This window comes from Astatotilapia calliptera, unplaced genomic scaffold (assembly GCF_900246225.1).
Source record: "Astatotilapia calliptera unplaced genomic scaffold, fAstCal1.2 U_scaffold_45, whole genome shotgun sequence".
Classification (NCBI taxonomy): Eukaryota; Metazoa; Chordata; class Actinopteri; order Cichliformes; family Cichlidae; genus Astatotilapia; species Astatotilapia calliptera.
In genome coordinates this window covers 85,581-107,688 of record NW_020535784.1, presented here as the reverse complement: position 1 = coordinate 107,688, position 22,108 = coordinate 85,581, and the positions used below count along the sequence as shown (strand labels likewise).

Genomic DNA, 22,108 nt, shown 5'->3' with positions numbered 1-22,108 from the left:
AAGGCTAGGAGAATCCGATGTCCTCCGAGTCCAAGTGAATCTCAGGTCAGTTCTCTCAATCTAAATTTGTAATTTATTTGTAATTATGACTTATTTCAATTGTATGAAAGATTAAAATGGAGTGCTGGTTTAGCTCAGTGGGTGAGCTATATGCCGTATGGCAGGACAGCATCTGGCCTGGGCCAAACCCGGGCTGTGTGTCCTCACCTCTCTCTCTGAGCTGTACTGTCTATCGTCACTGCATCTGTCCCAAAAAAGGCTAAAAGCCAAAAAAGTAAGCATTTAAAAAAAAAAAGTAAGCATAAACACGAGTGTTTCATTAAACTTCAGCTTTTTCTCCTCAACTTCCAGTCTTATAGAAATCTGTTTGCAGGAAGAATATTCTAATTTAAATCAATCAGTAATAAACTAAGGACACTGACAGAGTTTGAATTCATTTGAATACCTGACTTAGCCTTTTATTTGTTGTTATCGATCGTCTGTTTGGCTCTTACTCATAGTGTCTATAATTATTTTATCTGAACTGAGAACTAAATCAGATTTTTTAAAAGTCTGGGAAATGAGGTAGAAACTCAGAGTAAGGGCCAAGCATATGATAGATAACAACAAATAAAACAGTTCTTTGTTTGTTTGTTTGTTTATTTAAAGGACTTCCTGTCTGTGATGCAGTGAGCATTTCTTCTCCACTCCTTATCTATTCTCCACTGTAGCATGTCATTTTGCCTTCTCCCTTAGTCTCTTTTTTGTTCTGTCTCCTCATGCTCGCTTTTTACTTTCTTCTTTTCGTCTTTTCTCGTTCATCCGACCCCCAACGAGTCACAGCAGCCCCTCTCCAAGCCTTGGGGTCACAGAAAACTGGGAGCTATCTCATATTTATATGGGGAGATAACCTCACATCTGGTGTGGCCTGAGATTCCCAGAGAGGTACCCATATGGAAAAGAAATAGTAAAAACTTATATGCTTTACTCATGAAAGTGGCCACTTTCTCATCACTTTCATATGTTGTTTTAGTATCCAAAACATACAAGTTTCATCATATAATTTTTCAAGGGATCTTATATCTGTTTTCACTCTTATATGCTTTTCATACAAGTTTCACACAAGACAGATACAAACTTTATAAGATTTATATATATCTTTTCCATATGGGTAGAGTCTAAGACCCAACCTGACACATAAACATAGACAAACAGGCAAACACAGACACAAACATGCATTCCCACCCTCATGCACATATATACATATACTCAGCACTCACTCAACATGGAGACAAACAGAAATGAACACTGTACACACACTCACACTCCCCAAATATACTCTATATACCCAGGTCTAGGCACCATCACCCCCACCCCCACGCCTCAGATGGCAAACAGAGAACAGGGGTTTATCATAGTTTTATCATAGTATAATCTTCATGTGCTTGATCCAAAGCACACTGTCTGTGTACTCACTACCTAATTTATAGCCAAAGTATTCACTCACTGTCTCTCTACTGTATCGCTAGCTTAGCTTAGCTCGTAGCCAACTCACTAGTAGCATGATTACTGAATTACTGAAAGACTCGGCTTTGCACCCTTGATTCATCCGTAGCTAGCCAGGCCCCTGTAGCTGGTGCAGCCGAAGATAGCGTAGGCCCCGCTAGCTGTTCCCCGGCAGACCCCAACTTGTGCTTGCACTGGGAAGAGGGGGTAGGGGCGGTAATTACACTCGCAGTAGCACAGGAACAGAGCAGGAGGGAAAGAGAGCCAGGGACAACAACGTCACATTAGAAAGGTATAGTAATCATCCACAACTATTTTCAGATGCAGATGATAAAGGATTCAGAAAGTTTATTCATGCAGACCCATATGACAGAGAATGTGCATCTTCCTTTTGTTTTGCATATTTTAATTTATTTATTTTTTATAATTCAAGTATTTATTAGATTTTGCATTTTATAACAGCAAATACAGAGATGCAACAACCAAAAGCAAGAAGCAAACAAACAAAAACAAACAAACAAAATAAATAACTAAAATAAATAAATAAATAAAAAACCAACAAAAAAAAAAAAACACAACGAAACAAAACAAAACAAGTGAGGTTTTAACATATGTTCTATTAAACTCAAATGTCCAAGTCAGGTAGACATGTAGGTGCAAAAATTGTCCCACTGTTCCAGCGCAGCTTCTGTCACATGATGTATTTTTCCCAGCATCTTTTCGCACGCAACATTCCCAATCATTCTGTCTTTCCACATTTTAAGCGTTGGAATATGAGAGTCCTTCCAGTGTTCCAAAATGACACGGGCACATGTTACCAATGCAGTACTTAACACTCTAAACTGGTGTTTACTTAATTGCGGCACCTCTCCTTTGTCTCCTAGTAAACATAATTTAGGTGATCTGGGTAGGTTACAAAGTGTCCACCCCTGCAAATAATTCAGTACAGTGTTCCAAACTGGAAAAACCAGCGGGCATTCCCAGAGGGCATGTATCAGAGTACCTTTGGCTTGTTGGCATTTCCAACACAAGTCATCTCTACCAATCCCCATTCTATACAGCCTTGAAGGAGTATAATAGTATCTGTTAAGAATTTTGTATTGAATAAATTTTCCCCTGGCTTCCCTAATGTATAATCCATTGTTCGACAATATAGAATCCCATGTATCTTCATCCATTGTACGCCCTAGATCCCTTTCCCATACTTTTTTCAGGCTCTTATTTATATTGTTTTTAATCCATGGGCAAATATTATACCATTTCGCAGCTGTGCACAGAAATGGGGGTAGTAGCATGAAATTCTCTATCGAGTTACTTTCACATGTTATTGTAACTCCTCCTTTTAAACAGTTTCTTATTTGCAAATACTTCCAGAAATGACTGTTACCCTCTAAACAAAACTTTTTTTTAATATCCTCATACGACATGAAAACACCCCCTTCAAATAGGTCACTAACAGTTCTGATACCTCTTCTCAGCCATTGTGTCCAGTAAACAGTCTGCTTACCAATTTTAATTTTAGGATTATACCACAAGGGGGCATACTTCTGTACATATGGCACAAGTTTGTATTTCTTATGCACCTCCAACCATACCATTTTCGAAAATTTCAAAATAGGGTTTTGCGTCTTACCGTGATTATTCACTTTTTGTGATAAAATATCAATTGGTGTGAATGGAGATGCAAGCTCTTGTTCTATTAAAATCCAGTCTATATTATTTTTCCCTGCCCAATGTTTGCCTAATCTAGCCATTTCAAAAGAGATACTATAATACTCTATATTGGGCAGGGCTAGTCCCCCTTCTTTCTTACACTGAACAAAAATATAAACGCAACACTTTTGTTTTTGCTCCCATTCCCCATGGGATGGACGTAGAGACCTAAAATTCATTCCAGATACACAATATAACCATCCCTCCCAAACAGTGGTCACAAATCAGTCCAAATGTGTGGTAGTGGGCACATCTGCTATATTGAGATAATCCATCCCACTCACAGGTGTGCCACATCAGGATGCTGATCTGACATCATGAGTAGTGCACAGGTGTACCTCAGACTGCCCACAACAAAAGGCCACCCTGGAATGTGCAGTTTTGTCTCACAGCAAAATGCCACAGATGCCACAAGCAATGAGGGAGCGTGCAATTGGCATGCTGACAGCAGGAATGTCAACCAGATCTGTCGCCCATGCATTGAATGTTCATTTTTCAACCATAAGCCGTCTCCACAGGCGTTTCAGAGAATATGGCAGCACATCCAACCGGCCTCACAACCGCAGACCTCGTGTAACCACACCAGCCCAGGACCTCCACATCCAGCAGGTTCACCTCCAAGATCGTCTGAGACCAGCCACCCAGACAGCTGCTGGAACAATTGGTTTGCACAACCAAACAATTTCTGCACAAACTGTCAGAAACCGTCTCAGGGACGCTCAACTGCATGCCCGTCGTCCTCATCGGGGTCTTGACCTGACTCCAGCTCGTCGCCGTAACAGACTTGTGTGGGCAAATGCTCACATTCGATGGCGTCTGGCACGTTGGAGAGGTGTGCGCTTCACGGATGAATCATGGTTCACATTGTTCAGGGCAGATGGCAGCTGAGAATGTCCCAGTTCTTGCATGGCCAGCATACTCACCGGACATGTCACCCATTGAGCATGTTCGGGATGTGCTTGACCGGCGTATACGACAGCGTGTACCAGTTCCCACGAATATCCAACAACCTCGCACAGCCATTGAAGTGGAGTGGACCAACATTCCACAGGCCACAATTGACAATCTGATAGACTCCATGCGACGATGTGTTGCACTGCATGAGGCAAATGGTGGTCACACCAGATACTGACCGGTTCTGGGTCCCCAGACCCCCAATAGCGCAAAAAACTGCACATTCCAGGGTGGCCTTTTGTTGTGGGCAGTCTGAGGTACACCTGTGCACTACTCATGATGTCAGATCAGCATCCTGATGTGGCACACCTGTGAGGTGGGATGGATTATCTCAATATAGCAGATGTGCCCACTACCACACATTTGGACTGATTTGTGACCACTGTTTGGGAGGGATGGTTATATTGTGTATCTGGAATGAATTTTAGGTCTCTACGTCCATCCCATGGGGAATGGGAGCAGTAACAAAAGTGTTGCGTTTATATTTTTGTTCAGTGTAGATTGGGACAGTCGATTTATGTTAATACGGGGTTTACCACCCTTCCAAAGAAAATCTTTTATCATATTATTGTAGCTTTGCAACATCCGTCGCGGGATACACATAGGCAGCATTCCTGTATAATAGTTGATGAGCGGTGCCACAACCATTTTAACTGTGTTCACTTTTCCCCACAATGTCAAATTTAGTTTACTCCATTTACCCAAGTTTTTATTGATCTTGTTTAATAATTTTCCCATACTGTTAGCCATAATATCCTCAATATTGGGGTCCAATTCAATTCCAAGATATTTCATTCCCTTGTCCACCCACTTAAAGTTAAAGCCCGATATTAAGTTATGACTGCAAGCCTGGGAAACTGGCATCGCCTCTGATTTATGCCAATTAATTTTGTACCCCGAAAACATTGAGTATGTATTAATCACCTCTAATAGTTTTGTGATAGAATTAGTTGGGTCTTGGTTTAATATCAGCACATCATCTGCATACAGGAATAATTTGTGTTCTCTGCCTCCCCCAAATACACCTTTAATCTCTGCATTTTCTCTGATTTGAATAGCTAATGGCTCTAAAAATATTATAAATAGCAATGGGCTTAAATTGCATCCTTGACGTGTTGATCTGGAAATACTAAAAAAAGGAGAAAGTACCCCATTTGTAAATACAGCTGCCTCTGGACCAGAATACATGGTTCTAATCCATCTGCAAAAATTGTCACCTATTCCAAACTTTTCCAGGGCTGTGAACAGAAAGTTCCACTCCACCCTATCAAAAGCTTTCTGTGCATCTAAAGATATAGCCAATACAGGATTTGTGTTATTTCTATTCAGCCACAGCAGGTGTAGTAATCTCCTCATATTATCAGAAGCAGATCTATTCTTGATAAACCCTACTTGATCTTGATGAATAATTTGTGGTATCACAACCTCCAACCTTGTTGCTAAAACTTTGGATAGAATTTTGCAATCCACATTGATTAAACTTATTGGTCTGTAATTACCTGGATCAGTTAAATCCTTGTCACCTTTTGGAATTAGTGATATTACTGCCTGATTAAAACTTGCAGGGAGTCGTCCAAATTCAAAGGCTTCATGTAATACTTCAGTTAGAAAAGGACAGAGAGATAATCCCATACAGCTTATGACAAAATTTGATCCGAAGTGATTGATGGCCCTAATCACGACCTTTTGACCCCCCGCCCCTCCCCTCCGTGGGAAACCCCCGCGTGACGAATCGTATCCGGAGAAAGGGGGGTGGGAAACCCCCCGCGTGACGAATCGTATCCTGAGAAAGGGGGGCGGACCCCGGAAGCGCGCCATCTGTTGCTAACCGTAACGAATTGCACCCCGAGAAAGGAGGGGTGAACCCCCGGAAGCGCGTCATCTGTTGTTGGGGGAAAAAAAGTTTTTAGAGGGAGGGGGAAAACCTCCGGAAGCGCGTCATCTGTTGATGTGAAAAAAAAAGTTTTTAGAGGGAGGGGGAAACCTCCGGAAGCGCGCCATCTGTTGGAGGGGAATAAAAAAGCAGAGAGAGGAGTCCGTCACAATTTCTAAGGCACAGACACAAGATGGATTTCCTTCTGCAGCGTTCCTGTGTCCGATGAGATCTGCTCTCCCAAAGAAGGCGGCTTTGAATATGACATATTCAATCTCGATCCGGACCTTATGACCCTACCGGAAATACTCCGGAAATGTCTAGTCATTTTCAGACCTGTTGCGTCATGTTCCCTAAGCACAGCGGTGATGCAGCAGCTGATTCTGTGATGTATAGAGAGACAGAGCGGATGTAATTTTACTTTCTTAAGCTGCACCGGCGTTTGTAATGGAAATAAAGAGTGACTTCCTGTAGAGATTTCAATAGTAATTTTATTTTCCTATAATACAGACGCAGTAAAAAAAAACAAACAAAAAAAAACCTTTAAGATACACCATAGCTTGTGATGAAAAGAAGAACTTTCTATCCGCTTGTAACCTACAGGCTGCCTATGTGTAAAAAAAATTGAATAAATATCGCTTAGTGAATACTACTTTTCCTTTTGAGAGTCCTTTTTTTTTACAAGAGACTGAAAAAACAAACCAGCGACAGGCGATCTTGTTTCACACACACACACACACACACACACACACACACACACACACACACACACACCCACCTCTGTGGGAAAGAGTCAACCATGAGAGTTTTGTCGACAGCAATTGTCCATTTGGCAAAACAAATATCCGTCTCAAAGCCGTATTTTACCGTTGCAGAAAACAGAAGGCGTTCACAAGAAGGCACACACACACACACACACACACACACACACACACACACACACACACACACACACACCGCGGGTCAAGGAGGAGTGAGTCAGCAGATATCAGTTTTGTTTTTTTCTCAATGCTTATATCCTATAACACGCCCTCCAAAAAATATTATTATTATTAAAACATCTATATGAGGTAGGTTTTGCGCAACCTGCTCCTTGTCAGACCAAAGTAGAGAGTTTTTTCTTCAATACTTTAACAATAAGTTTTCTCAATAGATAGAAAATGATGACGCTGAGGAGTCAACATTCGATATTATCATTGCTTGTAACCCTGTTTTTTACATCTCCCCATAAAACTAGTCTTAGCGAGGAAAAAAGCTCATATTCGAATAAGTTTATTCCCCTCTGTGGGAAAGAGTCAACCATGAGCCGAGTTTTGTCAACAGCAATTGTCCATTTGGTAAAACAAATATCCGTCTCAAAGTCGTATTTTACCGTTGCAGAAAACAGACGGCGTTCGCAAGAAGGCCCACACACACACACACACACACACACACACACACACACACCCACACCCCGCGAGGCAAGGAGGAGTTTTTTTCTTCATTACTTTTTACAATAAGTTTTCTCAATAGATAGAAAATGATGACGCTGAGGAGTCAGCATCCGATATTATCATTGCTTGTAACCCTGTTTTTTACATCTCCCCATAAAACTAGTCTTAGCGAGGAAAAAAAATCTAATTATTCGAATAAGTTTATTAAAGCACCCCCTCTGTGGGAACGAGTCAACCATGAGCCGAGTTTTGTCAACAGCAAGAACAAGGTCAGACAGCAATTGTCCATTTGGTAAAACAAATACCCGTCTCAAAGCCATATTTTACCGTTGCGGAATGGGGGAAAACAGACGGCGTTCGCAAGAAGGCAATCAAAAAAAAAACAAACCCCCTCTAACTACCGGTATTGTCAAGAGAAAGATGCGAAAAACAGATGCTTCGCTAGACTAGGATAAAATGAGAGAAGAAGCGGAAGGGGAGTCGCTATCTGTGACAGTTCTACCAATCGCGAGGAAGAATCCGAGAATATTATGTCAGCATCCCGTTCAAACAACGCCGCCGATCAGAGGGCCATCTCGCCGGATCTGTTCATACCTCACCCCGGTAAGTTTTTTTCTTTACGACTTTAAATTATATATCAACAGAGATGTCAATAATTTGATTACTTTCTTTTAGATTTCTACATCAATGATTTCACGCAAGTGGACTACGGTACGTTTAAATAAGTATATACCATTTTTTAAACAAGTTTAGATAGACTTGATTTAACCATGCTCTGATACTTACAGAAACAATCGATAATGCAGTGAGTAACAGCAGAAATCCGGCCGTTTTCCACGGCGAATTAGAAGCCATATCCCCCGCAGAATCTCCGCTGCCGCCGCATCGAAGAGAAGACGGCACTATTTCCGTCTCCGCATACCGGGAGAACCGCGGAGAAAAAAGTTTTAAAATCGAAGGTAAACAATATGATGCATTATCAGCCATTTTGTTGAATAACAGGATGTGACGGAGTAATCCGAGTGTGCTATACCGCCCCTCCCGACCCGGAGCAGATTTTTAAAAAAGTTTTGCTTTATTTCTCGACAGAGGTAACCGAGAATATACAGACCCCGCCGCAGCGAAAAGAAGAAGAAGACGACGACGACGTTATTTTCGTCAACGCATACCGGGAGAACTGCAGGAAAATACCTTTTAAACCAAAAGGTAAACAATATGATGCAATATCCGTCATTTCGATAAATATCAGGATGTGGCGGAGTAATCCGAGTGTGCTATACCGCCCCTCCCGACTTGGAGTGGTATAAAGCGAGCTAAAAAGTTTTTTTTTTTTTTTTTTTTTTTTATTAAATCTTTCTCTTTTCTGTTTTATTTCTCGGCAGCCGAGATTGCGGATATACCTATTCAACCCCCCTCCGCTACAGACAATTGCGCGGAGGAGCGAGGTAAATAAAAAAGTTTTTTCATTCTCGAAAAATAGGAAAGAGGAGGTTGTTTTCTTAAATCTCTTCTGTTTTATTTCTCGGCAGCCGAGATTGCGGATTTACCTAACCAATCCCCCGCCGCTACAGACAATCGGGCGGAGGAGCGAGGTAAATAAAAAAGTTTTTTCATTCTCGAAAAATAGGAAGGATGAGATTGTTTTCTTAAATCTCTTCTGTTTTATTTTCCCCGACAGAGACCGATACAGAAAATCAGACTGAAGAAAATCAGGTTGAGGAGGAACCGTCCAGATTGCCTCCTATCAGGAGAGTGAGAGCTCCTCTCGGAAGACTGAGAGGTAATTGACGGGGGGATGAATCGAACCTATTAAACTTCTCTGCTCTATAAAAAATGTAAGGTTTAAAAAATACATTCTGTCCGTCTTTTCTTACAGCTCGACGGATGCTTCATAAGAAGAGAATCCTTGAAAAACTCGCTTTCATGTACGTCGCAACAGTTCGCACATATGCATCGATATACAGACACAAGGACCTGTAAAGTAAAAGCATGTAAAAGTCTGTGAATTAAGAAATAAAGAAAATCATGTCGGAAGAACACAGCATTCCTGAGGCTTTGTTGGAAGCCGTGGCAGAATTAAACAGAAACGATGAACATTTAGCCCCACCGTTAGAAAACAATATAGCCCCACCACCACCAAACGACCCTCTACAACCTTTAGAAAACGCATTGCAGATCCTCCTTCAAAACATTGAAAACGAGCGGCTTGCCGGTCTACTGAACTTTGACCCTCTGCAGCCGATAGAAAATGCTCTTCAGCTCTACGACCGGCAGCAGGGGGAGCAGCAGGTGCAGCAGCAGGTGCAGGTGGAGCAGCATCATCATCAGCAGCCCAGGGAGGAGGAGGAGGAGGAGGAGGACCGGCCTGCGGAGCATCAACAAGGAGGAGGAGGATCTCGGGTACAGAACGATGCGGTGACTCGCCGCGAACATTTTAATAATTTCGAAATAAGGCGAGTATTTAACATTCCCTCTCCGGATGAAGCGAGCGACCTCGCTCAATTTTACCTCAACGTCAGGGATAATTTTGTAGATCTAGCGGATAGGGTCAGACCGGAAGTTAGTCGTAACGACCGGGTTCAACTGGAGATCATCAGCGAGCACGCGCGAAATCACTCTGTTTTTAACGTCGACGACGAAAGCGCTGAAAACATTGTACCGGTTTTTGAGGACCTGCTAGCCAGGCTGATACAATCAAACGGAGCGATCGTCGCAGGCTCTCCCCTAGAAATTGTTGTGCAAGTAATTAGAAATCCTAGAGGCGGTGGCAGTAATGACCCGCGTAAAAAGATTCACAAAATGTTAGACGATGAAATTCTAGTCAAAAAGCGCCGCTGTCTGTACGTGGTAAAAAACAAAAACGATAATCTGTGTTTTGCCATCAACCTGATTCACCTCACTCAACCTCATTTCACAGATAAACAGGCCCTGGAACGCGGCAGAGAGCTGCAGCGTTTAGCGGGGTTGAGCGATCGCACTCAGGTAACTCTCACCGACATAGGTAAATTCGAACAAATACTAAAACGTAAAATCGTCGTGTTTTACCGCCCGGCCGAGGACAGAACTCTTTCATTAATCGAAACAGACTACCCGAACACACGTCACCCGCTGTACTTATTCTTATTCCGCCATCACTATTACGGAATAAAAAATCTAAAAACATTTTTAGGAATCCAGTACATTTGCAACGAATGTCACCGCGGGTATTATAAAAGAGAGGAACACTTTTGCCAAAACCGCTGCAACCTCTGTTTTGACCCCGCATGCCCCTCTCACTTTCTGGACTCTGTAATCTGTACGGATTGTAACAGATCATGTCGCACACGTGCGTGTTATTTAAAACACAAACAACCAGGAATTCACTCCGGTTCAGACCTCAGCGTTTGTCAACAATTGTATAAATGTCCGGACTGCAATCGCCTCTCCCGTCGCGGAATGCACAGGTGCACAGCCGCCAGATGTAAAATCTGTCGCGCGGAGCTTCCTCCCGACGACGATCAACACCTGTGTTACATCCAACCTTTGAAACATGAAAACTCTGATAACGCTTCCATAATCTTTTATGACTTTGAAACCTTCCCAGACAGGGAGGGGGCGCACGTCCCTTACCTAGTGTGCACAAAATCTCTAGAAGGAGAAGAGTGGCACGCTTACGGTGTAGACTGTGTTGAAAAGTTTCTCCAAAGATACAGAAGGAAAAAATATAGAGAGACCACGTTCGTTGCGCACAACGCGAAAGGGTTTGACAGCTATTTAATTCTAAGTCACCTGGTGGGGGGTGGGATGACGCCCTCTCTCATCATGCAAGGCAGTAAAATTATATGTTTCACAGAATCCGATTTCCTTCTCAAATTCATAGACTCGCTTTCTTTTCTCACCATGCGTCTCAACGCTATGCCCAAAGCTTTAGGCTTCGAGGACAAATCCAAGGGATTTTTTCCTCACAAATTCAGCTCGCGGGACCGCTTAAAATACTCGGGTCCGTACCCTCCTCCTTCAGATTACGGGGTGGAGCGCATGTCACCAGCCGAAAGGGCAGAGTTTTTGCGATGGCACTGCGAGGCCTCCCGGGGAGTGTTTAACTTTGAAAAAGAATCCCTGTATTACTGCCGAAACGACGTTAATATCTTGAGAGAGGCGTGCGTAAAGTTCAGAGACGGGTTTATAGGCGAAACTAAAGTAGACCCTTTCAGCTGCGTCACTATAGCTTCAGCCTGCATGAAAGTGTTTCTCACCAATTTCCTACCCGAAAACAGTCTGGCCATCCCCTCGCCCGACAACTACGGGCGCAGGTTCAAAGCCTATTCGCACGCGTCCATTCAGTGGCTGGAGTGGGTAGCTCACTCTCAGAAAATTCCCGTTCAACACGCTCTCACAACCGGCGGAGAGAAAAAAATAGGCCCGTACTTTGTCGACGGATACGCGTTGATTAACGGGGAAAAGTGGGTGTGGGAATTTCTGGGATGCTTTTATCACGGCTGTCCAAAATGCTACAGGCCTGAGGAAATCTGCCCTTTGACCCGCGCTCCTTACGGGGACCTGCAAGCCTCTGCCGAGGCGAGGCTCCGGGAGCTGAGAAACGTTTACAGAGTCCGCACGGTCACTCTGTGGGAGCACGAATGGAACGAGATGAAAAAATCGAACGAGGAGGTTAAAAATTTTATGCGGAGCTACGAAGCCCCGGAACCTCTGTCTCCTCGCTCGGGGCTTTACGGAGGGCGAACTTCGGCTTTGAGGTTGCGTTACAGCGCCTCGCCAGGAGAAAATGTGTATTACGTAGACGTCACATCCCTGTACCCTTACGTCAATGCCAAGTGCGCTTACCCTCTGCATCACCCCCAAATCATCAGAGAGAATTTTGCAGACCCTCGCAGTTATTTCGGGTTGATCAGAGCCACCGTTTACCCGCCGCGCGGGCTCTATTTCCCCGTTCTACCGTACAAAACCCCCGGAGGTAAATTAATATTCTCCCTCTGTCGCACCTGCGCCGAGACTAATCAACAAAGCGATCCGTGCCTTCACGACGACGAGGCCAGAGCTCCCACCGGGGTCTGGGTCACCGTCGAGTTTAACAAAGCCTTAGAATTAGGTTACAGAGTGGCTAAAATCACAGAGGTCTGGCACTTTGATAGTAGCAGCAGCGATATTTTCGCCGGCTATATTAACACTTTTCTCAAAGGCAAACAGGAAGCCTCCGGTTATCCTCCGGAAGCTCGCGACGAGGATGAGAGGAACAAATACGTGGAAGAGTACCACAGGCATCAGGGCATACGTTTAGACCCGTCAAAAATAGAGGTGAATCAGGCCAAAAGACAAGTTTCGAAATTGTGTCTCAACAGTTTCTGGGGAAAGTTTGCTCAGAGAACCAACCTGACTCAGACCACTCTGGTCAGAAAGCCGAGTCAGTTTTTTAACTACGTCTTTTCAGGACAGTACGTCTTTAAACACGTCTCTTTTTTAAAGACCAAAAAACAGGAAGTGGCTTTAATTCAGTGGAGCTATAACGAGCGGTGCGTGATACCTCCCGGCGCTACCAATAACGTTTTTATTGCCGCATTTACTACAGCCTACGCCCGCCTAAAACTCTACGAGTATTTAGAAAAATTGCAGCGCAGCGTTCTGTACACCGACACCGACTCTCTGATCTACGTAGTGAAAGAGGGGGAGGAACCTTTAGAGCTGGGCAACTATCTAGGGGATCTCACGGACGAATTAGACGGGGACACCATCCAGGAATTTGTCTCCGCGGGTCCAAAGAGTTACGCCTACCGGACCAGAAACAAAAAGAAAATGGTGGTAAAAATGAAAGGAATAACGCAGACGAGAGAATGTTGCGAACGCGTCAATTTCGACAGTATGAGCGGGTTGGTGGAAAGTTACCTTTCTGGTATGAAAGAGGCGGAGCTCCAGACCCCTCAGAACGGAATTCAGAGGGATAAGAGAGGCTTTGTGCTCAAAAACAGAACATTTCAGAAAAAGTTTCGCGTGGTTTACGACAAGAGACGTCTCTTTCCAGACGGTACAACTCTGCCTTTCGGGTACTAGTGTTTTTGTTTTCTTCTAAAAAAAAAAAAAAAAAAAAAAAGAATGGAGGAAACCGATTTTGATCACAGACTGAAAGTGCCTTTTTCCTGTCTAGTTGTGGGTCCTAGCGGGTGTGGGAAAACTCATTTTGTAAAGTGTGTTTTGGAAAACTGTGAACGCGTCATGGATACTGTGCCCGCGAATATTGTGTGGATTTATACTTCTTTTCAACCCATGTATGAGGAGCTTTCAAAGACCAATAAAAACATTAAATTTATCGAAGGGCTGCCTGATTCTTTTGAAGATTTCCGAGACGTTCTGGTGGTGCTGGATGACGTCATCTTTCAGGCCTCGGATCACCAGGAAGTGGTTAAAATTTTCACTCAATACCGCCACCATAAAAACGTCTCGGTTATGATGCTAACCCAGAACGTTTTTCATCAGGGAAAATACAGCCGCACCATCAGCTTAAACTCCAATTATATGGTGTTGTTTAAAAACCCCAGAGACAAGCTGCAGATTGAGATTTTGGCCCGTCAGATTTTCCCTTCGCAAAAAACATTTTTCTCAGACAGTTTCAAAGACGCCACCGAGGAGCCACACGGGTATTTAATCCTCGATCTCACTCCCTCGTGCCCAGAACGCTACAGAGTGCGCGCCGGTCTGCTTCCGGGGCAGTACCCCGTCATTTACCTGCCTAAACCCAAGTAGCCATGTCTCAGCGTATAAAAAGAAACGCAGTCTTACTGCAAGCTCTGTACCACGCGTCGCCGCAGAAACGCAAAGACATTCTCGCTCACAGCTCCCCGGATTTCCTCCAGGCGCTGTGCGAGATAGCTTTAAATCTTTTAAAGGGAAACATACCTCTTTCCGCTCCTCAATACCAAAAACTGAAACGCCAGAAAAAGATCATCAGGCTGCTGGCCGACAAGAAAACGAGTTTAAACCGTAAGCGTCAAGTTTTAAAGAAACAAACGGGAGGGTTTCTTTTCCCTCTGCTGTCCGCAGCCGTACCCATTCTAGGGAACCTACTGGGAGGAATATTTCAAAAACGCTGAGATGTTTAAAAAAATGATTCTCGTTCCCTCTCACGAGTTGAAAAAACTGACCCGACCCACCGAGCCTACCGTCAGAGAAACTGCCAAAGACGATTTGGACGAAAAGATGAAAGCCATACTGGAGGATCCGCGGCTAAAATCGTATGAAAAAATCAAAAGATACGAGTCTCTGCTGCGGAGATATCTCACACTCTCTAAACAGGACCGGGACGAGGAGAGTAGGCTGACTTTCCAGCTCCCGCCAGAGGAGGCGCAGCAGCAGGTGCAGCAGCAGCAGGTGCAACAGCAGCAGGTGCAGCAACAAGTGCAGCAACAAGTGCAGCGGCCCAGAGAGGAGGATGATGAAATGATGGAAGAAGTATTAAAATCCTTACCCCCTCGAGATCGCAAAAACGCCCGCTACATTATGCAGAAATTACCTGAGGGTGGAGGAGGATGGACAAAGAGGGGTGAATTTGTTTACAAGGGGGATGCGGTGCGGGGTTCGCACATGATCGATCTATTTAAAAACCTCTCCCTCTCTTTTAAAAGTAAAAACCAAACGCGACCGAAAGGATGGAACGCGTTTTTAACTACTTTGGTCGAAACAAACATACCCTCATCCTCAATACATAACCGTATAGCTCGCGATCAGTATGCGCGTCTTAAATCTGTGGAGGAGGAGGAAGGACAGACACCTGCGCGAAGGGGGAGAAAACCTTCTCGGGTCAAAATAACGCTTTCCCCGACCTGGACCTCTATGTAAAATCAAATGTTTTTTTGTTTACAAATGAAATAAAATAAAAAAACGCTGCAACCATCTTTTTTTTTGTTTACGTTTCTTTATTCGATACACACATCTTTAAACTTTTGTAAGGAGCACGCCACGTGATGACCTCTGCGAGAGCGAGCGGGGCAGCGTCCTTTCAGAAAGTCAGACACCATGTCATCATTTTTAAACACATCGTTATAGTACAGAGAAAGTATTTTACCGACGGATAACCCCTGAGCCTTGTGACATAGATAAAAAATGCAATGTTGCCCGCAAACGACAGACATAGGGTGCTGAAGTTGACGATCGTGATAGAGTATTTTGTCAGAGCGGCCTTCCAGAAACTCTGAGATGACCGAGGGATAGTGAGCAAAGTCGGGAGGGAATCCGTAAGAGTCAAAAAAAGTGGAGGAGCCGTCCTTTTCCAGAGTCAGAGCCAGCCAGTGTTCTCCCCTCAAGTGCGAGGGGTGAGTGTTTACTATAAAGTAGGCGGGGGGTTTAAAGTCGCGCCTCAAAAAGGCCAGCTGGTCCGAGGCCCAAACCCCGCAGAAAACGTCTCCCAAGGCGCGATGTAGAATGTGCTCCAGCTGAAGGTTATCCATGTGTGTATATTTTAGTAATAATCCACCAGCACCTGTCTTTTAGAGTCAATCTCCAGAATTGAATCGTAGCAGGCGTACACTATGAGAGTTGTGGTTTGAGGTAGAGGAACTCTGAATCTCATCTCCAGCCTCAAATTCCCGTTGGAGACGGGAGACAGGGCGTCAGCATCCTCGCTGGGTTCCAGATTAAAGGCAAAAAGGGCGTACCCTTCATTAAATTCCCGGCGATCGATGCTCAGAGGTAAATCTTTGAGGTGTCTCCCCGTGGCGGAAAACATGTGATAAAACTCCCTGACCGAATTTCCGCGGTCAAACTGTGGCTGGAAAGCTTTGGCGGGCACCTGCCTGCCGTCCTGACACAACGCCAGATACTCTACATCGTTGTGTCTAAAGTTGAAAGGCGACAGATCCCTCCTCCCGGTGAAGGCGTCGTGATGAACCATGCCCAGGACCACGTATTTGGGCATGGCTCCCAGAAAGAGATTCTCTTGGTTGCAGATCCTGGAATTTTCAGGGATGGAGTAGGTTTTCACAGAAACGCGCGAAAGAGGATAGAGGGCGTTTCCTTTCATCAGGGCCGCGGCGTGCCCCAGCCTGACGGCCGGCGAGACAGTGACCTTTTTAACAAACAGCGAGGCCGAAGTTATTTTCAGAGCAAACTGCGAATCCCGAGTTCCCATCAGACTGAAGGCATCGCTGTTGCGTATCAATTTAATTCTCAAATCCACAGAGTTCAGCAGGAGCCTCTCGCAGAAGAAAATATCTGCGTGGAGGGGACCCAGCAGGTCCACTTCTCGCGACTCTGCCGTGAAAACGGCTCTCTGTTTTATCCCTCTGTTCGGCCCGTTGCTTATAACTATAGAATCCATGTCTCCAGCAGTGTCTTTGTAAAACAGACCGGCGCTGAATTGACTCTTTAGAGTGTCTTCTGAAAAGTTGAGCAGCGTCTCGATCATGGCCCTGTAAGGATGGGTGGCGCTGGACTGCGAAATCAATCGATCCCCCAGAATAACGTCGCACTGACTGAAAATTGTGTTGAGAGGATAATTGATGAGGGCTACCCCCGCGTCGGGTGGGATGTTGCTCCCGTCCCTTTCCGTAATTTTCACTCTCAGATGGAGCATGGTGTCGTTCAGATCGAGATACTTTTCCCCGTCTCCGGGGATGAAAAATTCGATGGGTGAGTTGTCGTTCAAAGCAGAGAGGGGCTGACATTCTTGATATTTTTTATCCTCTATGGATAGCTGGGTCATGGGAGCCGAAAATAGATCCAGTTCGGCAAGGGTGCATTCGGCAGATTTCTTGTGTAAGAGAGACATTTTTTATTTATTTATTTTCTTCTAAAATATGTCAGAGCTCCTCTGGGGCTTCCTTCTCTTCCCGCTGCCAGCCTTAACTGATTTACTTTTTACTCCGACGCTTTTATTTTTAATCCGCTCGCCCGGAGGGCGTTTCCTCTTCCTGCGGGAGAGGACCATCATACCCCCCGCCCCCTCCTGGCGAGGCTCTGTCAGCTTACCCATCACTCTTTTCACAGCGTCTGTAGCGATATTGGTTGCGGCCGTTTTCAGGTGAGGTTTAGCTACGGCGAACCCGGATTTGAAGAGAGGAGACACGAAACGAAACAGTCTGGAGAAGATGGATCCTATCCCTCTGCCGTACATCACGGGCGCTCCGTAAAAACCCGGAAGGGAACCTCCCACCTGCCCCTCATAATACCTCACAAAACGGTGAGGGTCCTGCGGGAGACGCGCAGCCATTTGTCAAGCCGGTTTAAAGTGCAGCTTGACTATCGTTTTCCCGTAAACAAAATCCACGAATCTGTCGCGGTCCGTTTTAATTTCTACGCGTATGGTTTTAATGTATTTTTTAGAAACGCGCAAGTAATGGACAGTGTTATGTCTGATGCTGATCACGTCTCCGTAATCGCCTTTCACGTTAAGGACGCTGAGCAACGGTGAGTAACTGTCACCGACCGGCTGGTACTGAACGATGTCGGTGTAGAGAAACAGGTTATATACGCCCGCGTTCATATCGCACGGATACGGAGTAGAGCGCTTTGACAGAGTCCACCACTCGTTCGTTTTCAATCCCAGCATGTAAGCCAGAGGAGGGAAGACCTTTATTTTATGGCTCCCGACTCCTTTGATATCCAGACGTTTGGTGATGTTGTTGAACGAAGCCTCGAAGGACGGGTCGTACTTTTGGATCGCCGGCACCAGGTGATCCAATAGATCTTTAACGCGTCCGTAATGACCTCCCCTGCCGAATTTTAAAATCACCAGGGGCTGATCTTCCTCCGTCGTCCGCATCAGCTCCAAGTAGGAGGCGTCCGGCGGTAGATTGTACCATGTGCGCGGGTAAATGAATTCGCATAAGCCCACGCTCCATTCTCCGGTCAGCTCGAGGGGTTTGGCCAGATCTACCGTGTAGCAGCCGCTGGTGTTATCTTTAAATAAGCCCTTGCTGGCGTTGGAAGGCAGGGTCACGTAAAACCCTTCAGACTGCATGATGAATTTCAAAAAAATGAACCGAATGATGCGAGGGGTCTCTTTTTTTATACGCCTACCACTTCCGAGGCTTTCACCCAGCTGTTGAATTTATCCGGCCAGTTTTTCCACTTGACAAAAACCTGTTTTTCCCCTCTGACTGTGCGCCGCTTTAAAATCTTCTCCACATGAAACGCTTTGTCCTCGGTCAGTTTCACTTTCTGCAGCTCGGGCTCATAAAACGACCCATCAATGGGGTCCCCGTCATAATCTTGTAATTTATACACAGGTGGCGATCGGTGAAGGACCCTGATCACAGTAAAGATTTCGTCCGTGAAACTCTGTTCGTATTTTTTATCAAATACTCCTCTCAATTTGGATATCCTCACCAGATCCGCCTTCTTAAATTTCAACTTTATTTTAGGACGGGCGGGTGTGTTTCCATACAAGTTGCGAAACACCTGATCCGCGTTCTCGGGGCGCACCTCGGCAGGTGCCATTTTAATGCTGCTGTGATAACTGCGGTTATATCCTTCTAACAGGTCTGGCAACACCTCCAGATAGCGTCTGGTATTGCGCGCGGTGAAATATCTCCACATCCTCGTTTTCAGAGTGCGGTTAAATCTCTCCACCACCGAGGCCTTTAGATCGCTGGCGGTAGCAAAATGGGATATACTGTGATTTTTCATCAGAGCTTGAAAACTCTTGTTGAAAAACTCTTTTCCCGCATCGGTCTGTAAATTTTCCGGTATTTCACTCTCTCTCAACACAGATTCGAAAGCTTCAGTCACTTCAGAACCCGTCTTCTTTTTCAGGGGGCGGGCGTAAGCCTTTTTTGAAAATACGTCTATGACGGTTAATAAATAATTGAATCCGTCGTTGTATTCAGACAGCTGTCTCATGTCGCACAGGTCGGCCTGAAGCTGCTTCAGGGGTTTGGTCACAAACACTCTATTTCTCTTAAATCTTACTCGCGCCGGCTTGTGCAGAGTATAGGCGTCCTGCTCGGATAAAAAATTCTGCACCTTGCGGATATCAACTTTTTTACCAGTTTCATCTTCTAAAGCGCGTCGGAGTCTATTTACTCCTCCGAAACTACCTGGGTGATGCGGGTCATAATACACTTTTTTCATCTCACTTTTCTCGGCCATCTCGTCTTCTGATAAAAAGCTCGTCTGCGTTATAACGTCGCAGGAGTCGGCTTTTATTATTTTATTCAAAAACCAGAGGGCTTAATGTGCAGAAAACAGGAATACAATATTCAAAAACCAGAGATGAATGCTTTTTAAATATTTTTTATTCAAAACCAGAGGGTTTAACATGCAAAAAACAGGGATACATTTTTATTCAAAACCCTGAGATAAAACACAGTTATAGAATACAAAAACTCTTTTTTTTTTAAAATTCAAAACCAGAAGGTTTAACATGCGAAAAAAAAAAACAGGAATACATTTTTATTCAAAACCCTGAGATAAAACACAGTTATAGAGTCAAACGGTTACAAAAACTATTTTTTCTTTTTTTAAAAAACATGAGGTAAACATGTTAAAAGGTTACAAACAGGATACTTTTTTTTTAAAGCATACACGATTAAAAAACGAGGTAGTTTTTTAAAAAGAAACAGAATACATGATTAAAATAAAGCAGAATTAAAAACGAGTTAGGTTTTTTTTTTTTTTAAAAGAAACAGAATACGCTTTTATTCAAAACCCTGAGATAAAACACAGTTATAGAGTCAAACGGTTACAAAAACTCTTTTTTCTTCTTTTTTTAAAAAACATGAGGTAAACGTGTTAAATGGTTACAAACAAACAGGATACTTTTTTTTTTTAAAGCATACACGATTAAAAAATGAGGTAGGATTTTAAAAAAAACAGAATACACGATTAAAAATGAGGTAGGATTTTTTTTTTTTTTTAAAAAAGAAACAGAATACATGGTTTAAAAAACAAGGTTAAATATAGGAAGCATGCAGGAAAAGAATCAGCAACCTTTGTAAAACTCCGTAACCAAACGGAGTTCCCCGATTTTAACCACATCTTGCCCCACCAAATTGTCATAAGCGTCTGTGATGGCGTCAAAGACTTTCCTCACCGATTTCAGCTCATGAAGCAAGGTCTCCGCAACCATCCCGACTTTAACATCCTCAGTTTTGATGTTGCGAGCAATCAACAAACGTTGAATGGATGGGACAAAGCGAGGAGTGAGCAGTTTCTTTCTGATGTTATAATAATTGTCGGAATAAAAATCATCCTCCAGAATTTGCAGACACTCGTGTTGTCTCTGGCTGGGATGGTCTATCTTACATCCATTACATTCGTCGGTGCGGTGCTTGTTTATCACCAAGTTGACCAGATGATAGACAGCAGTTTTCACAGTGTCGATGAATAAAGAAGACGCCCAGCTGTCCATCTCGTCGGTATGCTGCTGCCGCCTCAGGCGCTTCAGAGGCCAGTAACCGGGAGTGTCGGGTACCACCTCGCCCTCGTCAGAAAAACAATCGGTGGAGCAGGTCTCCTCATCGCGAAGCAGGGGTGCAGAGTCCATCTCTCTCTCTGAGCTAAAAAAGGCTTTTTGATCGGACTTTTAAAACAGAAGGAAGGGGGGCGTGGTCCGGGAGGGGCGGGGATTTTCAGAAGTTGAGACATTTCCTTACTCCTACGGCATCCCTCCAGCAGCGGCAAGTTTGAAAAAGAATTGTAATATCCTTCCTCACTTGCAGCATTCTTACGACCCACTCTTTGGCTGGTATAACCATCATGCTGCGAAATAATCCGCAGTCGGGGTTGAATTTTTCCATGACAAAAATGTCAGGGGCATCAGACTCGTCAGTCGAACGCAGACTTGCTCTCATTCTCCATCTCCCCGTAGCTGTGGTTCCTGAAGACCAGACGGTTGACAAGATTGTTTTAGTCTTGATCAGCTGGTCATCATTGAAGCGTATGCCTCCGTTTCGCGGCGGGGGAGGGGGAATAGCTTCTATTTCTTCTTCCGTAGCTTTTTCTGGAGACGGGGGAATGTTTTCTTTATTCTCAGCGGCTGCTTTCTCCTCTTTTATTTCTGGAGCTGGGGGAATAGCTTCTTTTTTCTCAGGAGCTGCTTTCTCCTCTTTTATTTCTGGAGCTGGGGGCTCTTCTTCTGGAAGTTTTTCGGCCAGGGGCTCATCTTCTTCTTCTTCTTCTTCTTCTTCTTCTTCTGTAACTGTGTCGAGAGGATGATCATCATCATCATCATCATCATCAGCTGATTCATCAGGGGAGGAAACATCCTCTACAGAGGGGGTCTTTTCTTTATCCTCATCATTCTCAGCAGCAGTATCCTCTTTTTCATCAGACGAGTCAGAAGGAGGATCTTTTTCATCATCAGCAGCATCATGCTCTTCTTCATCATCAGCAGCATCATGCTCTTCTTCATCACCGAAGACGGAAGGAGAAGGAGGAGGAGGGGGAGGAGAATCTACCTCTCTCCGGGGTCTTTTAGCGGCAACATCTTCCTCTTCAGGAATGGGGAAATCCTCATTTGCCTCTCCGATAGCCATCGCAACCAGCAGCTTCAGCACGGCCCAGTCATTGGGAGTCAGCTTCACAATGCTGCTCGATTCCGTCAAGCTTTCTCCTTCGTTCAACTGATAAAACCAGAGCTCCCCCGATTCATATTTGAATATGTAGCCCCACTTTCCACAACCCTCAGCAGGCAGAGTCCATTCTCCTCGCAAGTTTCTCGGTG

General features: G+C 44.5%; 2 protein-coding genes across 3 annotated transcripts in view; one reads left to right on the top strand and one right to left on the bottom strand.

The window, feature by feature from the left end:
- The window catches only part of LOC113018147 (uncharacterized), an 87,552-nt gene that overhangs the window by 29,050 nt on the left and 36,394 nt on the right, over window positions 1-22,108 (bottom strand). The gene's annotated exons all lie outside the window — the stretch shown is intronic.
- On the top strand, window positions 7,542-9,746 carry LOC113018149 (uncharacterized). Its single transcript, XM_026161212.1, has 8 exons — window positions 7,542-8,061; window positions 8,134-8,169; window positions 8,247-8,417; window positions 8,548-8,664; window positions 8,841-8,903; window positions 8,988-9,050; window positions 9,137-9,238; window positions 9,335-9,746. The coding sequence occupies exons 1-8, from the start codon at window positions 7,989-7,991 to the stop codon at window positions 9,436-9,438; spliced, it is 729 nt and encodes a 242-aa protein (XP_026016997.1). The 5' UTR covers window positions 7,542-7,988; the 3' UTR covers window positions 9,439-9,746.

What these genes read in the sequence shown, in the direction of transcription:
- LOC113018149 (XM_026161212.1), top strand. Translation starts at nt 7,989, where the DNA reads ATGTCAGCATCCCGTTCAAACAACGCCGCCGATCAGAGGGCCATCTCG. An exon ending in CAATTGCGCGGAGGAGCGAG is followed by an intron (nt 8,904 to 8,987) that starts GTAAATAAAAAA and finishes ATTTCTCGGCAG; the next exon opens with CCGAGATTGCGGATTTACCT. An exon ending in CAATCGGGCGGAGGAGCGAG is followed by an intron (nt 9,051 to 9,136) that starts GTAAATAAAAAA and finishes TTTCCCCGACAG; the next exon opens with AGACCGATACAGAAAATCAG.